At 35.1% G+C, this 26,973-nt stretch overlaps 1 protein-coding gene across 1 annotated transcript in view; it reads right to left on the reverse strand.

Moving 5' to 3' along the window:
• The window catches only part of LOC140437433 (homeobox protein PKNOX2-like), a 102,294-nt gene that overhangs the window by 12,320 nt on the left and 63,001 nt on the right, over positions 1–26,973 (reverse strand). Inside the window, exons 2-8 of the mRNA XM_072526964.1 lie at positions 25,302–25,451; positions 21,910–22,081; positions 12,874–13,021; positions 12,701–12,825; positions 10,697–11,062; positions 7,688–7,937; positions 5,538–5,734 (exon numbers count right to left, since the gene is read on the reverse strand). Coding sequence (XP_072383065.1) covers positions 5,568–5,734; positions 7,688–7,937; positions 10,697–11,062; positions 12,701–12,825; positions 12,874–13,021; positions 21,910–22,081; positions 25,302–25,441 — 1,368 coding nt within the window. The 5' untranslated portion in view covers positions 25,442–25,451 and the 3' untranslated portion in view covers positions 5,538–5,567. The remainder of the gene's footprint in view (positions 1–5,537; positions 5,735–7,687; positions 7,938–10,696; positions 11,063–12,700; positions 12,826–12,873; positions 13,022–21,909; positions 22,082–25,301; positions 25,452–26,973) is intronic.

Below are 26,973 nucleotides of genomic sequence, written 5' to 3' on the forward strand. Positions count from 1 at the left end.
TCTGCCTGTGATATTTGTTTTAAGGGAGGGAAGTAGGGTGTTTTACAATTTTTTTTATTCGATACTATTCGGAGCAATATTGATGGAGTTATATACATTTTAAATATAAGAGCTACAACGCGCTAAAAAACGGTAATTATCGGTTTCTCAGCGCTCGCGCGTTTTTTTAAAAGCGTTTTTCTCGATTTTTTTTTTTAAATCAGTGTTCACTGTATCTCAAAAACTTTTGACCGATCCTTCTCAAATTTTGCACACTTCTTTTATAGATAAATTAATAGATGGCATTATAATTAATTTTACATCGAATTACTCAAAAATTTTTCAAAAATTCTTCGTCTTTTTTTACTTCTAAAATTTGAAAAAACAATAAAATTAATAATATCTCGACGTTGCGACCTAGGGAAACTCAAAAGCTAACGCAATTTTTTTGGTTTTTTTGTCAACGGATGATCCAGTTATAAGTTACGATGGCTCAATTTTCAAGTTATGATGAGTCAAGTAGGTATATTTTTTATAAACTTATCCTCATGTATCAAAGGAATTCTTTGACTGTTTCCTCACATATCACTATTTGTCTCTTAATATATTCCCATTTGACCTCATCAATATAATTTTCATTTTCTTTTTATAGTACTTTCCATATAACATGTGCTCAAATTCCATATATTAGTTAAACTTTCATCAAGGTCATGATACGAGATTGGCACTAAGGTCACACCAGGAAATGGCAGGACACTCGTTTTCAATAAAGTAAGATTTACTGAAAATATAAGAAACTTACAAGAAGAAGCTACTGATTTTCCCACCTTTAGAAACGCGATCATTAGAGCACACAGACTAAGCAGTAAGAGTAAATATGTCACATATACCGTACCGTACTGGTGGAACGACGAAATACAACTAAAACGGGCATAATGCCTGAGAATCAGGCGGATCGCACAAAGAGAGAGGACTCAGCAGACCAAGGAGGAATACAAAAGCGCCAAACAAGAATTAAACAAACTGATAAAAAGAGCCAAGCGTACCTGTTGGAAGAACCTGTGCGAGGCGCTGGAAAACGATGTATGGGGCCAAGCGTACAAAATAGCCACAAAAACGCTGAGATCCGAGATCCCGTACGATTTGTGCCACGATAAAAGACGGGAAATTGAGTGTACCCTCTTTCCCACAAAACAGATTACACCTTTCATACACAATGAACAGATCTGTCCGGCAGGCATTAGTACTGCAGAATTCACCAGAGCGGCAGAGTCCATTAAGATAGGTAAATCCCCTGGACCAGATCGTGTGCCACCAGAGGCGATCAAATTAATCACAATGCTAAAACCAGAAACGGTAATACGCATCTTTAATCAGCTGCTTGTGAGACAAGAGTTTCCCGAAGACCTCAAACGTGCGAGACTGACACTCATACCGAAACCCGGCAAAGATCCGGACGAAGCCAACTCTTATCGGCCGATTTGTCTCTTAGACTGCATGGGGAAACTATACGAAAACATTATTAAAAATCGCCTTGAAGAGGAGTTGAGTGAAAAAGACATCATCTCGACTAGACAGTACGGATTTAGGAAATCAAGGTCGGCGATAGATGCGGTCAAACACATTACAGACACCGTAAAAAACACAAGAAGAAGATCCTAACAATGTTTGACGTGAAGAACGCGTTTAATTCCGCAAACTGGGCTCACATCATTAATAGACTAGAGATCGCCGAGGTGTCGGCATACCTGGTAAATATCATAAAAAGATATCTAAGTGATAGACACCTAATTGTGGCAAAAAATGTAGAAATCAGTCTGACAGCCGGTGTACCGCAAGGATCCGTACTAGGCCCAAAGTTATGGAATGTGTTATATAATGGGGTACTAGACATAGACTACGGTAGAAATAGCATGGCAATAGCCTATGCTGACGATTTAGCCATTTTAACAACGGGTGACAATTATTTGGAAGTCGTCGATGCAGTAAACAACTGCTTTGATAAAGTAAATAGGTGGATGATGAATAATGACTTAGAATTGTCGGGTGGAAAGACCGAAGCGGTCATCCTTAAGGCCCCGAGAGACGGACCGGAATTGATCTTCCGGATAGGTAGCAATGAGCTTAAAGCAACCAACTGTGCTAAATATTTAGGTATAGATTTGGACAGAGGCTTGCGTTTCTCAAGCCATCTCTCCACCATACCAAACTTAGGGGGGCCAAGCAGCAATAAAAGAAGACTTTACCTACATATTGTGCAGTCGACCCTCCTATATGGAACCCCCGTCTGGATCGATGTCCTTAGATATAAAAAGTATAAAGATTTGTTAACAAGAGCACAGAGAAAACCTCTTCTTAAGGTCACGAGTGCGTACAGAACCACGTCCACGGTGGCCCTACAGACAATCGCGGGTACATTCCCCATTCACCTTCTGGCCAGAGAGCTGCAGTTGCTCTATGAAACCAAAACGGCCACATCCCACAGACCAGAGCTACCATAAGGGAACAAATGCTTATAGAATGGCAAACGGAATGGGAGGCACACACTACGAAAGCTCAATGGACCAAAACGCTCATCCCTGATGTGGTGGCGTGGTACCAATGTAAGTTTAAACGAGTGAATTACTACTTTACACAGTTTTTGACTGGACATGGATCTTTCAGGTCTTACACACATACTATCAAAAAATCCAACGATGATAGGTGCTCAACATGCGACGTAAAGGATGACGCGGAGCATTGCATTTTCCAATGTAATGTCTTCGCACCCGAACCAAATAGGCTGCTGAACAGGCTAGGAGCGATAACGCCCAATAACATAATGCAGATCGCGATGCTTAATAAACAGAATTTTGAGTACATAATAGACCACATCACAAAGATAATGAAAAGAAAGACCATGACAGAAAGAGCTGAACAAGCAAGATGAGGGAGGTGTCTTCCCGCACCTTACACTTTATCGGCACGTGCTGCGCAATCTTCGAAAATCGCCGCGTAACACAATAACGTAAGTACGTGATAACGCATAAACTGGGCTATGTATTGATAATAAAGGTTCTAAAAAAAAGTGATGGCCCTACTAGCCATTAAGCACGTACCCTACTATATTTTCTTTTTTCCTTTTCTCTCTCTCTCTCTCTCATTAGTTTTCGTACACCATCACTACTCCCGGTTAACAACGACAAGTATTATATTACATCTTCCTCGCCTGTAAGGAAACCGAACCTTCCCTATCTGCTACCCGTTATCAGGATAGCAGCATAGGTAAATTGTAAGATAATCTTGGCACAGTCCTAGCACATTCCGTCCAGACAGCGCAGGATACTCCCATGTTTCGTTCTCTAAGGAACTCGTCCGGGGGTATTCTGGGTCGAAGAAGGGGTGGTTTTAGTTGGTAGGCGACCGGCCAGGGGGGCATGCGGGGCACGAGGCCCTACACTGGGTAGCGTGCGTTAGCATGTGTCCCCTTCCGGATCGAGGGACACCTTCCCTAGTCCGTTTAGAACGTTTCCACCTCAGTACAAAAAAAAAAAAAAAGTCATGATACCACCATTTTTTGTCTACCTTTTTCTATATAACTAATTTTCTTTTAATGGCCATTTGTTGACCTTTACACGTTTCTTTTAAACTAGGAAACATAAAAACCCCTTTTCAAGAATATGAGAATCCGTAATAGGTAACAGAAAATTGTTTTTTGCCGCCAGTTTGAAATTAAATCAAGGATCATTTTTTTTATTTTGTTTGAAGTTGTACATAGGAGAAGGCTTGCATAGAGTACGGGATTTAAAGAAGAGGATTTCGTTTTATTATCAGAAAGAAAATACTTTTAGTTTAGTTACCAGAAGCCGTTGATTTCTTTCAGTTTGCACCTAGAGTTTTAACTTCCACTTTATATATAGCTTTGTTAAATTTTATTTTTAAGATTTCTTATTTATATTAACTTTTTTAGTTCTTATAAATACACGGATATATGAGCCGTTAGTTCAGATGGGTATTTCTCTTCCAGATCGTCTACACAATTTCAGGGATTAGAAATCCCCTATTTTTAATAGATTTTTTTACTTTCGTTTTTTTTTTTCATATTTGTTTATATATATACAATCACATTTCATAATTTTTGGGGATTTCTTATTGTAAATAAATTTTGGGGTATTTAATATAGTTGTACATAGTAAATCTTGGTTTCTTTTATATAGATGTATATTCTTTATTCTTTACAGTTCAGAGTGTTTTAAATTTATATTTGCAGCAGCAGCTTAAGTCACCCACATCGGTGTAGGATCCCATTCTACGCATAACGCCCAATCAAATCTACTGTGTTCTCCTTTGTTTTTAGTTTTCACTGTAGCTCTTTAGTTTTTATTTAGACCAAATATTCCGCACCAAATTACTACAGGCATGCAAATGAGCCGTTCTCAAACTTGAGTTATAGCCTCATTCGGTTGTCAATTATATTGTTAGCCGTGTAGTTTTTTCTGCGTTCGATATTTTTCCCTTCTTTACATTCAATTTATTCTAATTGCATCCCAATTTTGTTAAAATTGGTCTTCCCCCGACACAGTTTGTTACATTGGGCTACGTGTAGCAATTGGTTTGCTGATGAACCTGTCCACTGTCTCTTAAAAATATTTTATAGAGTTCGTTGATGTTTTATTCTTAGAAGATCTTCGTTTCTGGTTCTGCTGATCGTTTTCACAGATTTGCAAATTTAATAAGTTATTGGACAATAAGAGTCTGGATTTTTGAAATGTGCTTCTTGTCTATTGAATTCAATATCTGATTTCGAAGAACGGATCTACATTTTGGTTAATCCAACACCCAAGGTATTTGAATCGTTGCACTCTTTTCAGCGTTTTTGGTTTAATTTGGGTTCGGTCGATTTCCTCTTTACTGGTCACCATACATTTAGTTTTTTGGATGTTTATAGATAGTCTCCAATTTCGGCATAATATGTCAACTCTATTAATTAATTCTTGCAGATCGTCGATGTTTTCTGCTAGAATCACAGTATCGACAACGTATTGTTAATTATTTCTCCTCCTATGATAATTCCTTTTTGATCTTTTAAAGCGTCCCTAAATACATTCTTCTCAGAATACACGGTAAAGAGTGTGATAGAGAGTATAAAACCCTGTCTTACACCACGTTCAACACTGAGTGACTTCGATTCACTGTTGTTCCTACTAATAAAGTAGTTGGCTGGTAAAGGCTGTTTGGTAGTAAAGTTTGGCAATAAGCTTAATGTCTTAATCACCTAGTTGGATGCACTGCACGACGGTAATTAATTTGATATCTATTCTACAATTGTAATCGATAATTTAAGACAGTTTGTTGGATTTTTGGCCCTTGTCAATAGTGCAATGTCATTTCTTCATCCTAGAAAAATTACTACGATACTTAATCTAATGAATTGTAATAACATACTTTCTAATTAGCAATTTAAGCAAGACCTATCCTTCTTATTTTATAACGAAAACATTTGCTCGTATGTAATGTACTACAGATTAACCCAAGTTGTTATAAATGTTATAACAGTTGTTATGAATTAAAGTACTTACCATCAAGGAACATCAATATTTTGGTTGTTTTCACTGCCTGTCGGCGTTCGGACTATTGTTGTAACCTAAAACATCTACAGGGTGCCCGTTCTGTTGGTTAACTTCTCCACTCTGAGCATTGGCGTCTATGACTAAACTACCTTCCTCTCCGTCGCTACTGTACGAATCGCCTTCATCATCAGAACTTGATAATATACCTAAAAATATAGGGATTCTCAGAGATGTGCTGTTTCGCAGTTCAACGGGGATGAAATTTATCATAAAATGAATTTCGGTTTTGGCACCAAGACCACTATCTTAATAGCGACACACAGAATTCATGCTGAACTACACTGTACCTAAAAGATATTGGGTATGTTACAGTAAAAATACAGAAAAATACACGGCAGCTAAAATACTCAAAATAGCACACCTTCTACAAGCCATCCTGCAAGGAAAAATATTTGGAAACGGAGGTCCAGAAAGACGAATATCCGGATTAAAGAACCTCAGAATCTGGTTTAACACAACATTTGTGCGTTGCTGCAAACAAAGATAAAAATTGTCATGATGATCGCCAACATTAGTCACGGATGGGCACACCAAGAAGGTCTTAAGAATTAGAAAGTAAGCAAAAACTATTTCAGCGTTCCTTTTTACTGATATGAATAAAAAATATTACAATGGTTTTGTTTACTTTAGTTTAAAACGCTTGACCTTAGCAAATTGTTATCTGTCTACATGATAGTATTTTTTAGTTTTTTAGTAGTTTGAATTTCGTTAACTACTTATCAGAACAATGGTTAATTTAACAGAAATACACAAAATAACAATTCTACAGATGATTAGTTATGGAGACAACACACGAACACAGATAGATGTTGCTCGGTTATTTCAAGAAACATTTCCAAATTTGCCGCCTATATCCCAAGGGAGAATTAGTCAAATAGAAAAGCAGTTTCGCGAGTTTGGACATGTAAGGCAATAAGGTTTGGACATGTAAACCCACATACTTCTAGTAAAAAAACATACCTAATGTTTGATGTTAGCCATTCATCGATTATTCGAACATTAAAACAAAATAAAATACATTCCTATAAAATGATACCAACTCAGAAACTCATGAAAGTCAACTTTGATAGGAGAACGAATTTTTGTGAACAATAATGATGGCAATGTTAGATACCAATATGATCAAATCAGAACATGTTTTGTTATCTGATGAGTGTACCTTTAGAGTTCATGCTAATCTTCAGAATTGCCGCTATTTGTCTAGTGAAAAGCCTCACTGGATGAGAGAACATAGACAATATCCTGAAAAGGTTAATGTATGGGCAGGAACTTATCATAGATCATATGAGCATTAAATGGCGATAACTGTTTAGCAGTTCTCCTAAATAATGTCATACCAACTTTGACAAACTTATATACTGATCCAGCAAATCCACAAGTTCCAGCAAATATGATATACTTTCAGCAAGATGGAATATCACTCCATTATCACATTATTGTTCGGTAGTGCCCCAACCGAATATTTCCAAATCGATGGATAGGGAAGCGAGGAGCGATGGAATGGTCAGCACGATCTCCTGATCTGACGCCCTTAGGCTTCGTATGGGGATTTCTCAAAAATATTGAATACAAAACTAAACTCCTCGACTTAGCTGATTTAAGAAAACGAATAACGCTTGCGACGAGATAGGTCACGCCTAAGATGTTAAGTAACGTTGGAAGGAATTTCTATTTACGATTAGAATGTTGCCAAGGCGTTCGCGGCGAGCATTTTGAACATCTCATACATTCATGTTAATGTATTTTTTTTTGGTTTTTTACATTACCAAGAAATAAATAGGTTCAGTTATCAGTTTTTCAGTAGGTTGTAGTAAATTTCTGTACTCAGTTAATTTTCCTTTTTTTTTAATGTAACTTTTTCCAATAAATCTAAAAACACTATTTCTGAAAGAGTTAAAGATAAGTATAGGACATTGTACATGAGATATATCTAGAATATTCTCAGGAATCCAAAATTTAAATAATATGTAGGGTATTGTATTTGAAATATGAAAATTGGTATTGGTTACTGTTACATAACACACCCTGCATGAAGTACATAAGTTCTCTAAGAAAAACAAGTATTTTGTAGTGAACTATATATATATTCAGTATCTTACCGCTAGTTTCTAATTGGGCCGGCATATTGGCGAAATCTTGAGGCCAAAACCTCCTGTTATTGTTATGACTTTTCTTTTTCTTGTGACTGGGCGAATTGGTGGCGCTGTTGGTCTCAGAAGGCGTGGTTGCATCTAACATAGGTTGCAGTATTCTGCGCCTGGCGTTAATGAACCAATTATTGACTTGAAGCAGTGTGAGGTTGGTTTGGGCTGCTATATGGCGTTTTTCGTCTTCTGTTGGGTATGGATGCTAAGAATAAGTCAATTACTTAGAATGGCAATAGTTTAAACGGTTTTAAAATTATGGTACAATGTTTCTAAGTTATGTTTATTGGTGTTTTTGTTTAATGTCTCAGCTAAATCTGCAAATTCCCTAGTTTCTTATTTTTTTAATTAAGGTTCTGTAATAATACCTTCAGTTACATGTCGTGACCTAGACTTCTTTCTTTCTAATCTTTCTACGAGATTTTAACATTAGGAAAAAATATTAGGAAGAAATAAGCACTTATTATGGTCTAAAGCACTGAAAACAAATTTATTATTACAAAACTCTGATCGGGAAAGCCAGCAAGTAAATCTATTAACTTTTTGTATATTTCGGACATTATTTACGTTATTTGTAAGATTTTTTGTGTTTTTTCCATTTTCCTTTTTTTAATTAAAAAAACATATACGACTGAGGGCTTTTGGGAGTAAAAAATACAAAGAGCTAACTTGGTGAACTTTAACTAAATTCGACGTGGCTCGGGAATTTTGTAACAAACAATTTGGTAGGGATAAATTTATTGAATTTATTCCAATTTTCCTATTGTAAGATATTATTTCACTATGAAAAAGTGTTTGGTAAAAATACCAAGGTCTTTTTCGTGACGACTTGTAACGTTATAAACGTCACATATTTGTTATTTTTATTTTGATTTTATTCATTTGTTTGTTTCTGTTTTGCTTTATTATTTTTATTATAAAAATAGCGAGCGCTTAACTCTTCTATTAACTAAATACTCCGTTTAATATTTATTCTTCAATTTTAATTTTCATTTGTTTTGATTCTATACTCCATTCTATTCTATGCCATAGACATATATAAAATATCTATGATGTCTATGCTCTACTCCAAGCGACAATATATGTCAGTTGGCAACTCCGTCCTGTCATGTCAGTTTTACTTCAATACAGAATTAGGGAATGTGTTTTTATGAACATCTGAAGAGATGTTTCCGTCCCAAAATTCATTTATTTAATTTAAATCTCTTATTGGGTGAGTATATATTGATATCATTTCATATTTGTAAATGATAATTTCTTTATATTTAATATTTCACCAATATTCACCAATATGTAGGATCAGTGTTTCTTCTTTTTTTGGTGCTTATTCGTTTCGAATATTGGCGATCATTCTGGCTATAATTATTTTATGAACTGATGCTTTAAATATATTAGTTGTTATTGTGGAGAACCATTTCTTCAGGTTTTTTAACCATGATATTCTTCTTAAGAATATCATGGAAGATCTGTATTTAATTTAATATATATATATATATATATATATATATATATATATATATATATATATATATATATATACTAAGTTGTTAAATAATTATTATATTGACTTAATCTTTGCTATCTGTTGGTTATTTTTCTATACATATTTGATAATCTTCTATGGCAAGGAAATATTTAAAACTTGCTAATGATGTTGCTAACGCAAACTTTCTTATTTTAGTTTTTTGGCACAATTAAAATTTTTTTGGTCTCCCTTGTTTGGGAGGGATTTTCCTAAACCACATGGTCAACCATAGAGAATAAACTGCAGTAGCATGGCAGCTACTATAAAAAACTCAACATCTGCCCGAAATTACAATAAATCTACACATTCATGCCAGCATCTGAAGCCAACAACCACACTAACTACATTCAACAAGTATCTACGTCCATCTACAATCAATCCAACTGTATGAAGCCTACCATCCAGTCAACTATATGAGGCATAAGTATCGTTTTTAAATTTTGTACGGCTTAGGCAGGATTTGCTTTGGTTTTTTTATTAATATTAAAATTTAATTCCATTCTTAATGTACGAGAAATATGATTAGTTAATATCCATCCCCTTTTATATGTCGACGTCCCAGCCAAACTCATTTTTCAGATTTGTATTTAAGATAAGACGTTCCTACACCTGAGAGACTGAGCTAGACTAAGCCTTAAACAATTGGCTCCCAACGTTAGTTGGAGTTTTATCTTTACACATTGACTCCCAACTTTCTAAGGGTAAGTTATATTGTTACAGAATAAAGCAGGGAAATATGTCCTTCTGTCAATTATGACCGTTTGTGGAAAACCTCTTATATCGGTCAGCAAATACATTAACCTAACCTGATTCTTCAATTAGGCGTTTGAAGTATCATTAATTTCTGAAGATAGTAATTTTGATACTCTACCATATAATTTGCCTAAAATTGCGTCTTTTGCCCTTCTTGCATATTCAATCATAAATTAGTTCATTAATTTGTAATCTCACAATAATCTTAATTTCCTGAAATTTTATAGTTTAACTGTGTATAATTGTGAAACATATCGATTAGTAGCTTAATTACAGTTTGTTCAACTTCCTGCAAACTATAGATTGCCTAATAGGTATTGAGGAAATGCTTGCAATCATTTCTTCGGTTCAAATTATATTTGCCAGAAGGTAAATGGTTTTTGTTCTATACAGAGGGCAATATACTTATTTGATAAATCGTAGCATTTTGGTGAGATAATAAATATAGCTTTGGGACTAGTTTGGGACGCAGTCTATTATAAATTTTTACCTCAACAACAACTATAATGTAATAATTCTGTAGCTGTCAATAAAACTATATTTTTATTCCACGACTTCAACATTTTATTTTATCATCGTCGATCGAGAAGAATCAGGCACAGGGAATTAGAAACAATTCGAAATTATAATTACATTCAAATTGTCAATTGCATCTTTTTAAAACCTGTAGGTAACAAAATCCTTACCACAAGATGTTGGAACAACCACGACCTCATCACACTGGTCGCATGCTTGGGCAACACTCCCCTCTTCTGTTTCCTTCCACCTCTAGAATTAAAATCGCTATCACAGTCATCCGCCGAACCACCTGGGGTAGTTGGTGCGGGAGATAGAGGCCCCCCTGAACTTTCACTGGGTGCTACTGACGAACACAAATTGGCTCCGATCTGACCAAGAGGCGTCGAACCGTGGATGATGAGATTCTCTTGTGGCGGGGGAGGCTGGGAAGGCGGTAGAGGTGGCGTGGGTCCGCTACCACCTCCATACGGGGGCATAGGGTAAGCGGATGGTGTATCTAGGGGGCGTTCTATCATCGCTGGATTGGGGAGGACCTAAAAAATACCAAAAAGATTATTTGACGTATTTGCAAAATTAAAATATTTTAGAAGCAATTTCTTTGTATTTGCATGAATTGTTCCTGGAATATTTTAATACACTGCCGATTAGGTCCTTGGACTCGCGAATAGAAGTTTACAAAGTAGCGGTTCCAAGGTAGAGGCTGATCTATTAAAGTTTAATTCACAGAAAATTTTTCATAAGAAAACATATTTAAGATTTTGGACATGTTCCTTTTCAAGAACAGAAACGAATAAGCAAAACTATTATAAATGTGTGTGTATGCTTCGCAAGTAGGTCTGAGAATAAAAGAACAGCATTCTACGACCAATTAGGAGCCTTAGTTAGATATGTTTCATCATAGGAGAGAGTCGTATTAGACGGAGATGTCAGATTTCAATCAACATTCTCTTTACCTTCTTTCCTATGCGGGGTCGGCTTTCCTAATTAGTTTTCAATCACCGTTTCTATCTTGGTCATCCAAATATTAACCCCCTATACCGACTTGACCTGCCTGTATCCCCACAGGTCTTAAAGACCAAACCATCTTAAACTATGCTCTCTCATCTTGGCAACAATTGGTGCCATCCCTAGACTTCCCCTAATAGACGCATTATTAATGTTATCCTTTTTTGTTACTTAACTTATCCCTTTAAGTATTTTCATTTCTGCCACAGCATTCCTCTTGCTCTTTAATTGCCCAGTATTCAGTTCCGTACATCATAGTTGGTTCTATGGCACTTTTATAGAATTTTCCCTTCAGCTTAATTGGAATTTTTATGTCACACAACACACCACTCGCTTCCTTCATCCATCCATCCATCCAACCCTATAATTCTACTGCATGGATTTCCATCTACTCTGTAAAACCGCTCCTAGATACTTAAAATGATTACTTTCCACAATCACTTCACCATCCAAAGATATCATTTTATTTGCAGTAACTCGATCTTTAAATGAACATTCCACATACCCTGCTCTGAAGAGCTTGTATCCAGTGTTCCAGTTTTGATCGCTTTCACTATTTCCTACCAACACTACATTACCAGAATACATTAAGCACCAGGAAATATTTCCTGGTGACGGTGTAGTTTCGCTGTTATCTGATTTAACACAAACGAAACACAAATTCTATAAAACTATATAACTGTAATAGACAATCTATGATGTACGGAGCTGAATGCTTGGCAGTTAAAATGAAAGACGAAGAACGAATGCATGTGGCCGCATTGAATAGATATATTAGGGGAAATCTAGGTGTGGTACCTATTGATGCCAAAATGAGAGAGCACGGTTAGCGCATGTTCAACGTGGACAACTAGTCACTCAATCCGGAGTATTGGTGAGTTTTAATCTCCTGGAAGGAGTAGAGGGAGAAGACCTTGTGGAAAACAAATACGCATGACATATCTGTGAAGGGGATCGATATCTTATTTAGAAATGTAATTAAGAAAACTGACGCATGGGGATAAAACAAAGAGAATAATGAATATTATTTATGGCCATTAAAGTAGGTGGCATCTTTATTAAACTATTCCTCCAAATTTAGGAAGATGGAAATGAATTTCGCAACTTTTGTTTTTGAATCTATCCATCGGCTAAATCAGCAAATAAATATACTTTAAATTACTTACTGGTTGTGGAGGACTGATAGAATATTGCACTGGACTATTTGATGCGGACCCGCTTTCCGAATTGCCGTGTGACATCATGTTGTTATTATTTTCCATGCTGTTCATCAAGCCAGTTCCTAAAACATCTTTACACTCGATTATATCCTGGATCTATGAGTTAATGAGTGACTTACCTTGTGGATAATCCGACCGCAATAGATTTTCCGATTGCATCTTTCCCTTTAGACATGTTATATACCTATTGCAGAAATCCTTACATAATTCTTGAACTTTTTCTAATTCTAATAGGTGTATCCTTAACACCTGTATTGCTTTTATCATCTGAAAAAATTTTTTGTGAATTAAAATACTATAAACATTATAAAACTACGTCAGTAAAAGAATAAGGACACGAAAGGTGGAACAGTTTTCATTACTATTTTTAATTCTATCGTTTAGGTATGTGAAAAAGTAACCAAATTAAACAATGCTATTATCTAGAGATTACAGTGAAAAGTTCTAATGATATGTATATGAGTCTATTGCAAAGTAAAAAATATGGACAAGCTTCCATTTACACAGTGAGTGGATGAAGTGCGAAATTGCCAAACCTGCTTATTATAAATGAGAGAATAAATTGGTTTCAAATAAAACCAACTAAGGTGACTATTGCAATGTAAATTCAAAATGTAATTTCGTATTTTGAAACTACTTGACATAAGTTTTCATCTTATATTTTTTGTTTTTCTAATTCGATGTCCAACTTATTGAAAAAAGGTCTCAAAAACGCTAATATTGTTTTTTTTTCAGCATTTTTCATTGTTTATTTGCGTTTTTCGCTTAAAGTAAGCATTTTACAAAAAAATCACATTAACTTTCGTCTTAAAATAACCCAAATTATTAAAAAAAAGCGGTTTCGAAGAAAAAAGCAATTTTTTTTATAATTTGTTTAAAAATTGTTATAAATAAATAGGTAGACAGGAAAATTTTTCGGTAAACTTTTAAATATCATATCGGCATCATAATCTATCGATTAAAACAAGTTTCAGCTGGTGGGTATGAAATCGACCTGTTTTGATAAAATCTACCCACCTATAATTATTACTAGGGTAAGTCCGAGAGAGATGGTTCGTCGGGTGAGATGACTCGGTCGAATATATCACAGTTTTATCCTATTTGGAGTCAGTTGCATTGCGTTTTTTGATGCGTGCGTACGGTATTAGCAATTGTTTCCGTGTTTTCCCAAGGTTGAAAGGTAAGATATTTAGAAATTCGTATTTACATCTTCTTAAAACTTTTTTCGGTATCACCTGTTGCAATGCTGGGGTAACTTCCTTCCCCCGACCTGCATATTCAAAGGCAAAAATAAAAAGCAACAATTCAAAGACGGCATGCCCCCAGGATCAAAGGTTTACATGAATGAAAAGTCCGCTTACATAAACACAGATATATTTATTAATTGGTTAACACATTACTTTGTTCCTAGAAAGCCCCCAGGAAAAGTCCTACTGGTTTTGGATGGTCATGCATGTCATTGCAACTCCGTCCAAATGTTGAAGTATGCAGATGAAAATGAGATCATTCTACTGTGTTTACCGAGCCACACTACACAGTTTTTGCAACCATTAGATCGTTAATTTTTTAAGTCGCTGAAGTCACATTATTACAATGCTTGCAATTCATTTGTTAAAATGAATCCTACAAAGAAGATTAATCGCTTGCAGTTCGGCAAATTATTAAATGAGGCTTGGACAAAAACTGCCTCAGCACAAAATGGCGTATCTGGTTTTCGCGCATGTGGTATTTATCCAGTCGACCGGAATGCAATTCCAGAGTACGCCTTTCTTGAGAGTTCAACAACACAAATTACTGAAATAGATGATCTTCAACGTCTAAACCTACCATCTACAAGCAGTTCGACGCCGTCTCACACGTCACCATTAGAACTACCATCTATACCTGGTAATAAGACGACGTGTAAAGAAAAAATCCCTCCCGGTAAAATTTTAGATAATATCTCTCCAGTACCTTCTACATCAGGTATTTCACAAGTAAGGAAACGCGGTAGACAATTGGCTGCAGTACTTACTAGCCCAGTAAATTTGGCGATACGCAAAGATTTAGATGTTAAAAAGAAAGAAAAGGATGCTAAAAAGAATAAAGGGCCTCTGAAAAAAAAAGTCAAGAAACTCAAGAACCAAAAGAAGATGTTTTGTGAGTCATCTTCTTCCGAAGACTCTGATGATCATATGGAAATTACTAAAGACTCTAGTGATGATCTACAAGATGAAACAAATTGTGAATTTGCCGGCTGTGGGGAAATATATTCAACCACATCGAAACAAGGTACAGTGCGTGCATTGCAATTCTTGGTTTCATGAAAACTGCTCAAAATATGTTAATTTATGTGATATGTGTGGAAAAGTATTGGCAAAAAAACGTGCCAAATAAAGTTTATGATCGAGCCATATCACCCTTAGTGTCCGAGTCATCTCACCCTGACACATCCGGTGAGTTGGCCTTTTACAATTTTTTGTATTTTGAAGGTCATTCAGAGATGAAATCGACGAGGCTATGGAGAAAAGAACCCTGCGAGATGGAGACTGGAATGACAGGGAAAATTGGAGAAAACGGTTGAGTGAAGGAAGACAGTGAAAACTGTGGAAATCCTTAGTAGTAGTAGTAGTGTATTTTGATGTTTACTGTTTTTGTATGTATGTATTTGGCTTAACCAACTCTGTACACTTTCTTCTAATGGTATTTTAATATAAATATATAAATATTTCCGAGCGTAGACTTTTTTGTGCTAAGATACAGACAGTCAAAAAAATGTGAGCCATCTCTCCCGGACTTACCCTATGTGATAATAATCTTTATATAAAATAATCTATTAAGAAATTATTATTATAAGAAATAAATATTTTCGGTTTCGAAGTCATGTTTTTACACCTAGATCTATTCATTTCACTATCAATATTACAGAATGAAAATAGCGCAGGAGAGGGATATTTGAAGATTAATGGTAGGAAGCCTATATTTTACAGTTCTAGTTATCGCTCCCTTTCGTTTCCAATCTTTGGGAAAGGTCAAAATATAATAAAAACCACAAACATACATGTATTTTTCTGACATACATTTTTTTTGGCCTAATTAATAAATCAAACAACTATTCAGGCCTTGAACAGACTTTGAGTAACGTTGGGATTCTTGGACGATAACAAGTGGTGTCAATTAGTACCAAGACATTCATTAAGAAATATTAGAAACGTTTGCAGCATGTTAATAAGGAATTAATTGGCCTAAACAGGACCGGGTCTAGGTAAGCATTACTAATAATTTTCAGAGAAAGATAAATCTGGTGGTAGAGAACCAATTAATATACACTGAAGGAACCGTTAGTTGGTAACTAACGAAGCGCCTATTTATCGAAATATTAATTATACTTCTAGAAACTGTTGAATATGATGTCTGACTATTAAATTTATATATTGGATTTAAATGTTTTAATTTACGCAATCACGTTATTCTTATCTGTCCTACACAACAGCTTTCTCAGATCAGTTCTTTCCGCGAATTATGACGTAAGTATTGTAGTTTGCGCATTTTAATGTAACCGGTAAATTGTTTCCGTTTTCTCTTTAGTACTTCTTATAACACTAAGTCAGCTCACATAATATTCATAAAATAACATAGCAAACCATTCAATGTTAGTAATGACCAAGGAACCATATCAAAAACAGGCAACGTCAAATTTTACGAATAAACAGTCAGAAGAGCAGCTAAATTGACAACAATATTAAAAAAGAAAATAACTTGAGCTAAAACAAGGTTAATTGAATCTTCTATAGAATTAGTACTGAATTATAAATTCCAACTATGAAAAGAAAAAAACACTCAAATGAAACTTATTATCGACAGATTCTTGTCAAAAGTTCTGTGTTGTATGTTGGATGCTGACTTAAAAGAAACCAAGAGAAAAAATGGGATGTGGCACTCTGGGAGTGACCGAGGAGGATAACATAGCTTTCTTATCGTTATAGTATTATCTATTCTATCGAATTACATTTTACAAAAGTTACAATAGGTTTATGGTAACCAAAGTCAGATACGAAAGTCTGAGATTAAATTTGTTCTAAATATCTTGAAAAACCTGTCTGCAACATCTAACAAGAAACACGCATGGGACTGTGTATACTACTCCACGTAGTGTTTGGTCGCGCGATATGTCGTTTCAGTCAGTCGTCTTGAATTTTATCATACCTCTGCGTGCTCCACGTCTCCGTACGTAGCCCGTCATAAGAAAGTTATGTTTTCAATATTTATAATGACTTAAAGATGTCACCAGTTACTGAAGTAACTTACCAACATAACCCAAAACGAGATAAAATATCTAGAACAATTTCCAAGTACATATGTACTTTGTCAATATTAATATCAATTTTAATATCAATATTAACTTAAGCACAGATAATGTAATACTGCATAGAGAAAATAAGTCACCGGACCGACTCCCTTTCATGTAACCGTCACTTTTGTTATCTACTCTTATCCTTATTATGAATGTTGTTGCAGTTAATATATTGCCTAATATAAATACATCAAACAAAAAACAGTATTTCTTAATAATTAATCTCTTCACTTCATGATATCTAGAATCTATGTAGCTACAGAAAAAGAAAAGGTGTATAGATACACGAACGAAAAAATTAGTAAAAGCTAAATACAAAAGACACAAAAATAGAAGATATAAGTACATTGATTAGGAAACCGAACAACTGAAGGAAGTTGTCAGTTGATAAAATTAAATTTTAAAATAAAGTAAGAAGAAAAATTATGTAATACAGTATACTCCCTCTATAACGAACACGGTTATTATGAGGTTTCGCTTATAACGAGGTACATTAGACGTCCCGTGAAATTTCTATTGAACTACAACCCTGTATAGCGAGGCAAATTTGGTTATAGCGAGAGAAAATAAGATCGAAAAACGTGTTTTTTTACGTTTTTGGCCCGGCCATGGCTATAAATAAATACCCTTTTTAACTGCCACCCGCAATAAACTTCTTCGGAAATTTACAATTTATGTTGACAAGTGTTGGGGTTTGACCATTCGCAACTCATAATAAGAAGGTCCTAATAGACAAGATGTGGAAAGTGCTTTAAACGTTGTAAGAAACTTTATCCAAAGGCAAAACGCAAATGAAGGAAGAAGCATACAACTGTTTCACATCTTTAGAAAATATGATAGATAGAATACTGGACAATTAAAAGCAGTCACAAATGACAGACTTCTTCCAATTGCAGAAGCAATAGTTTATGTTGTCCTTGAAAATACGATTTATACAGATTTACAGAATACAGATTTTTTGTTTTAACGTAGGTATATCATTGTCAATAAAAGTAAACAACTCTTTTTTGTTTTAATGTATTTCATTAACAATAAAAGTAAACAACTTTTTTTCAAGAACTCCATTTAAACAATATTTGGCATCTTATATTAATGTTACTGTTTTAGAAAACTACCTATTTATATGTATGCTCAGTATTATTGTTGTTTGATATAACGAGATCGGCTTATAACGAGGTTATTAGTCTGCCATTTCAATTCTCGTTATAGAGGGAGTCTACTGTATGATCTCGGTAGGACAGCGAGCAGTGGAAACCTAACTAGCTTTCGCTTGGTAGGTCACTTGAAATTTTCTATTAAACAAAACATTATAATTCTCATATTTGTCGGATCGGTATTCTTCCGAGGCGCCATAGTAGGTTATAATACCGAAACATTTTGATAGTGGTCACAAACTACCAGTAATGGAGTCCACCAGAAGAAGACGGAAATTAAAATTTTTATTTACAGCGAATAAAAGTTACTTTTTTATATTGTATAAAATAGTGGTTAGAACAATATATTAGTAGTTTAGCTATATAATTTTCTTCTTGACATCAGTTCTGCTTTTCATGTTTCTCCATAAAGTGTCATTTGCCATCGAATCTTGTTAGTCTCTTTCGTCGAACATTTATTATCGTTCCATTTTACAAAAAAAGTATATCTCCATTTACATCAACTCGAAAATCATATGATCCATAAGCTTCTTTACCAAGAGTTTTTGTATCTTCTTCTTAGAGTACCGTCTCCGTACGGAGGTTGGCAATCATAATAAGTTTTTGTATAGGACACTTCAATAATCTATTTTCCCTCAAGGTTCGTGTTGCTCGGTATCCAAATTATTGTAAATGAATTAATAAATCTCTGCAGATAAATAAATTATCAAAAAATATCCAGAAAGCTTGCAGGTCCAGAAATGCCATCTAATATATCGATTACGGCGGTGGGTTAAGTACGGTATTAAGTATCTTGATCCTAAAGACCCTGTTATACGATCACTAATTTTGTCACGTTAGCAGCAACCCAACCGGACAATGCAGCATTGCCAGGCACAAAAAATTTCCAATGAATGTGTTCAACAGTAGTTTTTTCTGTAAGTTTAGTTACCAAATTTTCATGATTTACATTATATATTGATCGTTCAGGTTTTTGTGAAACTGGTAAAACTTTTTTCCGTATAACTTCCTCTTCATAAGCGATATCTAATACGTAATTCAATTTCCAGTAAGGATTTAAAAGTGATTTGAATGTAATTACTATTTAAATGGGAATAAGCCACAATTAAAGGATAAAGTACGTTTATTGACGTTTCAATTTCCACTGAGGCAATCGTTCTCAAAATACAAACGATTTCCGAAGTGGAAATTGAAACGTCAATAAACGTACTTTATTCTTTAATTGTGGTTTACTCCCATTTAAATAGTAATTACTTTAAAATGCCACAAGAAAATAGCTTCAGAACAGTGATTTGAATGATTCCGTAACCTTTTTACGTTACGTTTTTTGAAGGCCTCGACATGCATATAAAGAGCTTATGAGTTTATTTTTTATTATATTTATATTATTCATGACCAACCTTTATGGTGAACTTTTGAAGCCGGTCCTGGATATAAAAACGACACAGCAGGAGATAATAATAATAACGTATAGAAATTATCGTACTTACATTATACACTTTTGCATAATTGATACATCGTTAAATATATATTTAATTACGTTATATATGAGATAATGGGTGTCATTAGAGTTATTTATGTAACACCAACATAATATACTGGAATGTCGACGTTATTCTGAATGCTGAATAGGTTAAAGGAAGTCTCATTTTGTCACAATAATTCATCATCAATGGCGTTACAATTCTTCGTGAGCCTTTGCTGCGTTTAATATTATTGTCACAATAATTATAGATATAAATATTTAAGTGATAATTCGCTATTCTCAGGAATAAATAATCATTCTTCTTATTTCTGCGTTGGCTATAATCGTGCGTTGGCTATATACTAATTTTGTTGACGGCAGCTCGGAAAAAGGATGTACAGGATAAACTATTCCCTTAGTTTTCTAAGCCATTACGTTCTTCTTCGACCTGACCCTCTTCTTCCGTCTATCTGGGCTTTTATTATTAAATTAATTACGTCACCCAGAGACTATTATATCTCTCTGGGTGACGCATAACATAGCTAAAATATTCCAGTTTGACATTTTAACTGTTCTGACCACTTGCGTAACTTTTCCCATCCTATACAACCAGATTTTAAAGGCTTCAAATAATTAATATAATTTTTATTATTCAGTTTTCTACAAAGGCGATACTGCATTTATTATCAGTAGTAATATCCCTAGGACATTGATAACAGACGAGATAATTTCATGACAATCGAAAGCTCGTTCCTTGGTAACAGCACGAAGCCGAAGGCTGAGTGCTGTTACCAAGCAACGAGCTTGAGAAATTTATCATGAAATTTTGAGGCATTCATCAATGTCCGAGGGATATTCTGCGGATAATTTTTCGAAAAAAAAAATCATAACAACATAACGAAACATTTATTTATTAAAAGTACAGTTAGTGAAAGTACAATTATTAAAATTTAAGTTAACATTAGATTCGTTGCTGTTCTCTACTATAGAAGATCTATTACCACGCATAATATTTATAATCTTGTTGTGGTGTTCTTGATCGAGATTCAAGTATGACATTTTGAAATTTATTTGGATGAAGTTGTCAAACTTGATCGTGTTGTCATAGGGATTGAAAATTGCACTGAATGCAATTATCAGTCTAATGTTGACATGATTGGGTGAAATTGTTCCACATGACACAAAATGACGAAATTTGAATGGTTGTTAGAACAGTCGAAAAATTATCAGTGTAATATAATTAATATTTTGATCTCTTAACACTCCATCCAATTTTAGAGAATTATTTGGTTGTAATGAACTCATCTCTTAACTCTCTCTTCAATCCTGACCCCCCGGAAGTAGTGTAGTAGTCATCGTAATGTCCGTCTCCAAAGATCTCTGTAATATCTCTGGTCATTTCTTTTAACCCATGCAAAAGTCTTTGGCAAATTCCTGTAATTTAATTGATCCATCTTGTTGCGGATCGTCCTCGTGATCTTCGGCCTTCTACCTTTAATAAGTCTTTAAATGTTTTCTGTGTCTGCTGTCATAACATGTCCAAAGTATTTCACTTGTTGGAGACTTTTAGCTCATTTAAAAATGAAATATTTGTCCTGTGGTCGGTCCACGGAATTCGTAACAATCTTCTTCAACAGAACATTTCAGTGGCGTCTATCTTTCTTCTTTCCCCTTATTGTAGGGTCCAAGATTCACATCCGTATGTCAGTATTGGGAATATTAAACAGTTGATCAATCATCAACGTTTTTTTCTCTTCCTGTAGTGACCCTGTGTTTGTAATCAATGATCTCAGATATAAATATGAGCTCACAACCTCAAACCGGTCAATCGTGCTTATGTGTGGATGATTGTTATGCCCGGCTATCCACACGTATCCTTAATTATACACTAAGAATTATAAATATTTACAGGTTAAGATCATTCATAATTTTTATTTCAGATTTTTTTTGAAAACGAGTTCCGGATAGGAAATCGAAACGTTAAAACAAATATAAATGTAATCCCATATAAAATAATATCTACAACAATATATAAGAACATTTATCTGTAAAATCTTGTTAATGCCGTCTTTTGTAATGTCCTTTTTTCGTTAAAAATTTCAGTAGTTTGTCTTTTTAAGATGATATGCCTGGTTTATATTATTTAAATCTCTATACCATAGAAAACTAAAACAATTTTGTTAAATCAATAAACAAAACTTACCAGTCCATCAATTTCGGGTTCATTTGCCAGAAATGGTTTTCTATCACGTTCTTGGTGTTGCACAAAGGCTTGAATATCCAAATTGAAGGCGTCACTAGATTGGGTATCGGAAGATTGGGTTGCAAGTTCGCATCTTTCGAACAGAAGAGCTAGAAGAGGAAACAGTGGATGCCTGAAAAATAAAATGAAGATATATTACAAGGTTAATCTCATTGAGCCGTTCTTGACCTATTTATAAATCAAAACAATCTTCTCGTTGTATTATACACTGCTTCAAGAAACTAATACACTACTTTAAAACTTACCCATGAACATATTAACTGAAATGAAACGCATTTTATTTCGTATTACGTTACTTTGTAAAACAAACAGATTTGGTGATGTCTCTAACCATCTTCAATATTCATAAACTTAACACAATCTTAAAGCAATGTACAACAAAATCTCTAATTCTAAAAATTGAAATTGTTCAAATTTTTTTTTGCTTAATAAGACGTATTTCCAGCTCTGCTACGAATGACAGCTTGGCATCGACGATTCATACTAGAAATAAACGGTCTTAAAGTATTCTTAAACGGTTCATTCCAAATTTGGACAAGGCGTTGTTCCAGTACCTACAGAGTATTTGGTTAATTGGGAGAATTCATCAGACATTTACCAAGCAAGTCCCAAAGTGCATTATATTTGCAGTGCAAAGTTGCAGTATATTTGCAACGTGAGGTAGTGCATTAGAACAAAATGTTCGCCAATATAAGGGGCAAATAGCACAACATGCCCTTGAAGAACGTCAACGATATATCGGTGAGCCTTGATGGTACCGTTATTCAACACCACCAAGTCTGTACGACCCGTTAAATAAACGCCACCCCAGACCATAACCGACCCTCCACCGTATAACGTCGTTCCTTGCATGTTACACTGTGCATACCGTTACCGCTATCACAATTGTAAAGACAGAATCTACTTTCATCTATAAACAGCACTCTATTCCAACCAGCCTCTAACTAATGGATATGATTTCGTGCAAATTCTAAATGCGCTCTGCGATGAGCTAAGGTCAAGGCTGGCCCTCTGGCAGGTATACCTTGTATATTTCTTGAGGCGTTGGCGAACAGTTTCACAGCTGACTCGAACATTATGAACATCTTGTTCATAGTTGGGATTGTAAGCTTCTGGTAGTTACAAATCAATGTCTTAAGGTGCGAAGTCGAAAAAAAAAAAACGGTTTTGAACAGGCGTTGTTACAAGATGTCGACCTTGTCCTGGACGCCTAGAGTGAGTGACTACCGGTTTCTCTTTACCTTTCCATGGTTTGTGACACCAATGTATGGTGTACATTGAACTATTCCCCTAAACGTCTGTAATTCCAACCTTCTTAGTGCAAAACCATTATTTGAGCAATAGTTCACACAACTTAAAAATGACACTAAACTCTTATCGTCATTAACAAATTTACAGCACTTTTGTTTTGTGTTCCTTAGAAACTGATTGAAATAAAAAGCAAAACAAGCAACCTGATAAAAACAGTCCAAATACATGGTACATTTAATACAAAAATGAATACAATTAAATTTAAAACACCAATGACTCGTTTGTTTTTTTTAAATGATGCGTTAATTTCTTGGAGCAGTGTAGATGCCCGAATTAGAGATAACTACAAAATGAATAGTGTATAGTAAGGCTTGCTTAAAAGAGACGAGTCCAATGCAAATTCTTAATGATTTGGCGGCACATTAGGGGAATCTTCAATATGATATGACAAAGTGAAAAGATATTATCGTGAGTTAAAATGTGGTAGACAGTCATGTTCAGACGAGCATGAAGGTGGAGCGCCCACAACCAATACTGCACCAGCTCGACGTGTGAGTATCAGACAAATACTTGAAGGTACTGGTGTCTCGTATCATATGGTGTATAATGAATTATATAATATACTGCTCAATTGAACACAAAAAAATTTCCTGCAAGATTGGTACAACGTATGTTTACATATTTTAACGTATTTTACAACAGTATTGACACGACAAATAAAGTGTTTTTGTAAGATTAGTGACAATGGATTAGTTCTGAATCCATAACTACAACATAAAGATCAAAATACCCTACCGCCGATAATTTTATTTGCAATTTTTGTCGATTTCTCGCAAAAGAGAGCCAATATTACAGGTGCTTATCATCCAATTCAATTTCAAAATTACATGACGTCGTAAAAGAAAAAGGGGAGTTTCCACAAAGGCTCTCTTGTATTAGGATGATGCATCCAGTAATAGGTCTTGCAATCGATAAACCATGCTTCAATTAGTGTAGCATCCGCTATATTCGGCAGATTTGCCCTCTCTCCAATTACCGATTGTTTCTAAAACTTAAAGAATACTTCAGATATAGTTAACATTTTCTTCAGATAATATGTGTGGTAAATCAGTAGCTTGCAGAAGTAAAACAATCTTTCTTTCGTAAAGAATTAGAAATGCTAGAAAATGTAATTTTTTAAAAATTTTAATAGATGCTACGATGAAAAATTAGAGTAAAATATCTGCATTTTTTATTGTAAGGGGATCAGAGATAGAGCAATAGGATTAGCCTTCATATATAATCAGTGTGCATTGTTCTTTTTGATTCAAGCAATATATTTTCACTGCTTTGCTTACTACAACATAATATTCTTGATTGAGAAATGAATTCGATGTATACAACTATGGGAGAATAATAGGAAGTACTTTAGAGCCAGTAATCTCAATTTATTATGGAAAAAATTTGTACAACGAGAACTACAATTTGCAGATACAAAGCCACAAAGGCTTTGTATCTGCAAAGATACAAAGCCTTTGTAAGTTCATCCAAAGGAGGATGAACTTACAAATTTCTTGAACTTCCTAAATTTTATAGACACCAAGATCTATTTCACTATGAAATCGAAAAAAAAACAAACTGATTGCTTTCTTAGATGTTTTAGTTAAGCGAAAATCCAACAAAAAAATTGGACACAGAGTGTACCATAGCTATTGCACACGGTATAGAGTATAATATTAATCATAATATTACAACATTAACTTTGTCAGTCTACAACTGACAAAATTTAAGCAATATTTGAAACGCGTAGCGAGAAAGTATATACATTTCTAAATGCTTGAGTGATACAATAGATACGAAGTATAAAAAGAGAGAAGTACAGATAATGCTTTTCTCTTTATAGGCTTTTCATTACGTCCAAAAAAAGAGGGCTAAAAGCAACTATGAACATTGTCCACATAAAACAATAACACTCCTTTAACGTTGTAGTTCCTTTCTAAAGTACATAATTAACAGCCTACTATTATAGTTCAGCATAATATGTTTCGCATCTGTGAGTGCATCAGCACTAAACGGATGAAGCTTTTCCATGAAAAACTTACTTATAGACGGCCCTTTTGTCGGCCTCGAATTGTGCTTGATCTGCATCAGTAGGCGAGTAGACGGCAGGCAGCGACTGCTGTACTCCACTTTCACCGACAGGAGGTACACTCAGCATTGCACTTTGAACGCCACACTCCATACTTCTTCACCTGAAACCAAATAAGAAGTTAATAACAAATTGGTCCACAAAACAGCTAAATATTTTGTTGTTTTACTGCGTTTGTGGACAACGAGGGTAACATTTATAAAAATAAATAAATTCAAATAATATTTTTAAGAAATTTTTGTTGTAGTGTTGTGGTGTATTATTATTTACAATGATTGTAGGTAGAAAAACTATACTAAGTGACATAGAAATCCGAACACCCACTTTAAATGATTTTATTTCAATAAAATTTGGTGTAATTTATTTATCCTACTGAAAAAAACAAGTGATAAAATTTTTAGCCTTATCAGTTGGAGATTCCGGTTTTTATACTTTTTGTTTTTAAATTCACTAACAATGAATATTTCAGCTGCAGTAAAGATCCAAATTTGGCGGATTGTGGGTCTTGACATTCTTTACGATTGGTTACGATGCCAAGAGTACGGAGACCTGTACGATTTCGTCAACTTAGTGAGTTTGATAGGGGCCGTATAATGGCAATTCGGGAAGCTGGACTTTCATTTCGGGAAGTTGCAGTTAGAGTGCAAAGAAGTGTAGACACCGTGGTTAGGTGTTGTCAGGGATGGCTTCAAGAAGGCCGTACGCAAAGAGCAAGGGGCACTGGACGCCGTCGTAGAACAACAGACCATGAAGATCGCCGCCTAAGATTATTGGCCTTAAGAGACCGTTTCTCCACTACCAGCTCCATTGCAAACGAATGGTTTGCAAAACACGGAAGACCTATTGGTATGCGAAGTGTTTACCGACGAATGAGAAGTTTTGGCCTGTTTTCATACCGACCACACTGGGTCCTCCCTTTAACTCCAGAACACCGCCGAAATCGCCTTCAGTTGTGCAGAGAACGGTCACTCTGGAATCAGAAATGGAATGGATTTTGTTTAGGCATGCACGATGGTCGAGCGAGGGTTAGAAGGCGACGTGGTGAAAGGAGGAATCCACAGTTTTTTGTTGAAAGACATGTTCATCCCAAGTTGGAGTTATGGTTTGGGGTGCTATAGCTTATGGTTCCAGGTCACCTTTAATCTTCATCAGAGGTAACATGAACGCGCAGCGTTATATCCAAGAAGTTCTAGAACCCCACCTTTTACCCTATCTTGACACCCTGGCAAATCCAACTTTCCAACAAGATAATGCCCGACCACATGTTGCAAGAGTCACAATAGACTTCTTTCAACATAATGATGTCACATCGTTAGCATGGCCACCAAGATCTCCCGACTTATCTCCAATTGAGCACGTGTGGGATATGATCGGTAGGAGATTGCTCAATTTGCAACGTCCTCCTCAGACTCTACAAGCACTTCGAGAGGAGTTGGTGGTTGCCTGGAATGAGATACCACAAGAGGACAAGGACCACCTGATCAGGAGCATGCCTAGGCGCGTTGGAGAATGCGTAACACATCTGGGTGCATCCACACATTATTAAAGGTAAAAGGGTTTTAATATAATATTACAATTATTTATATTGTTACATTAAAATCAATTATTTAAAGTTTGTTAAAGTA

This window comes from Diabrotica undecimpunctata, chromosome 3 (genome assembly GCF_040954645.1).
Source record: "Diabrotica undecimpunctata isolate CICGRU chromosome 3, icDiaUnde3, whole genome shotgun sequence".
NCBI lineage: Eukaryota > Metazoa > Arthropoda > Insecta > Coleoptera > Chrysomelidae > Diabrotica > Diabrotica undecimpunctata.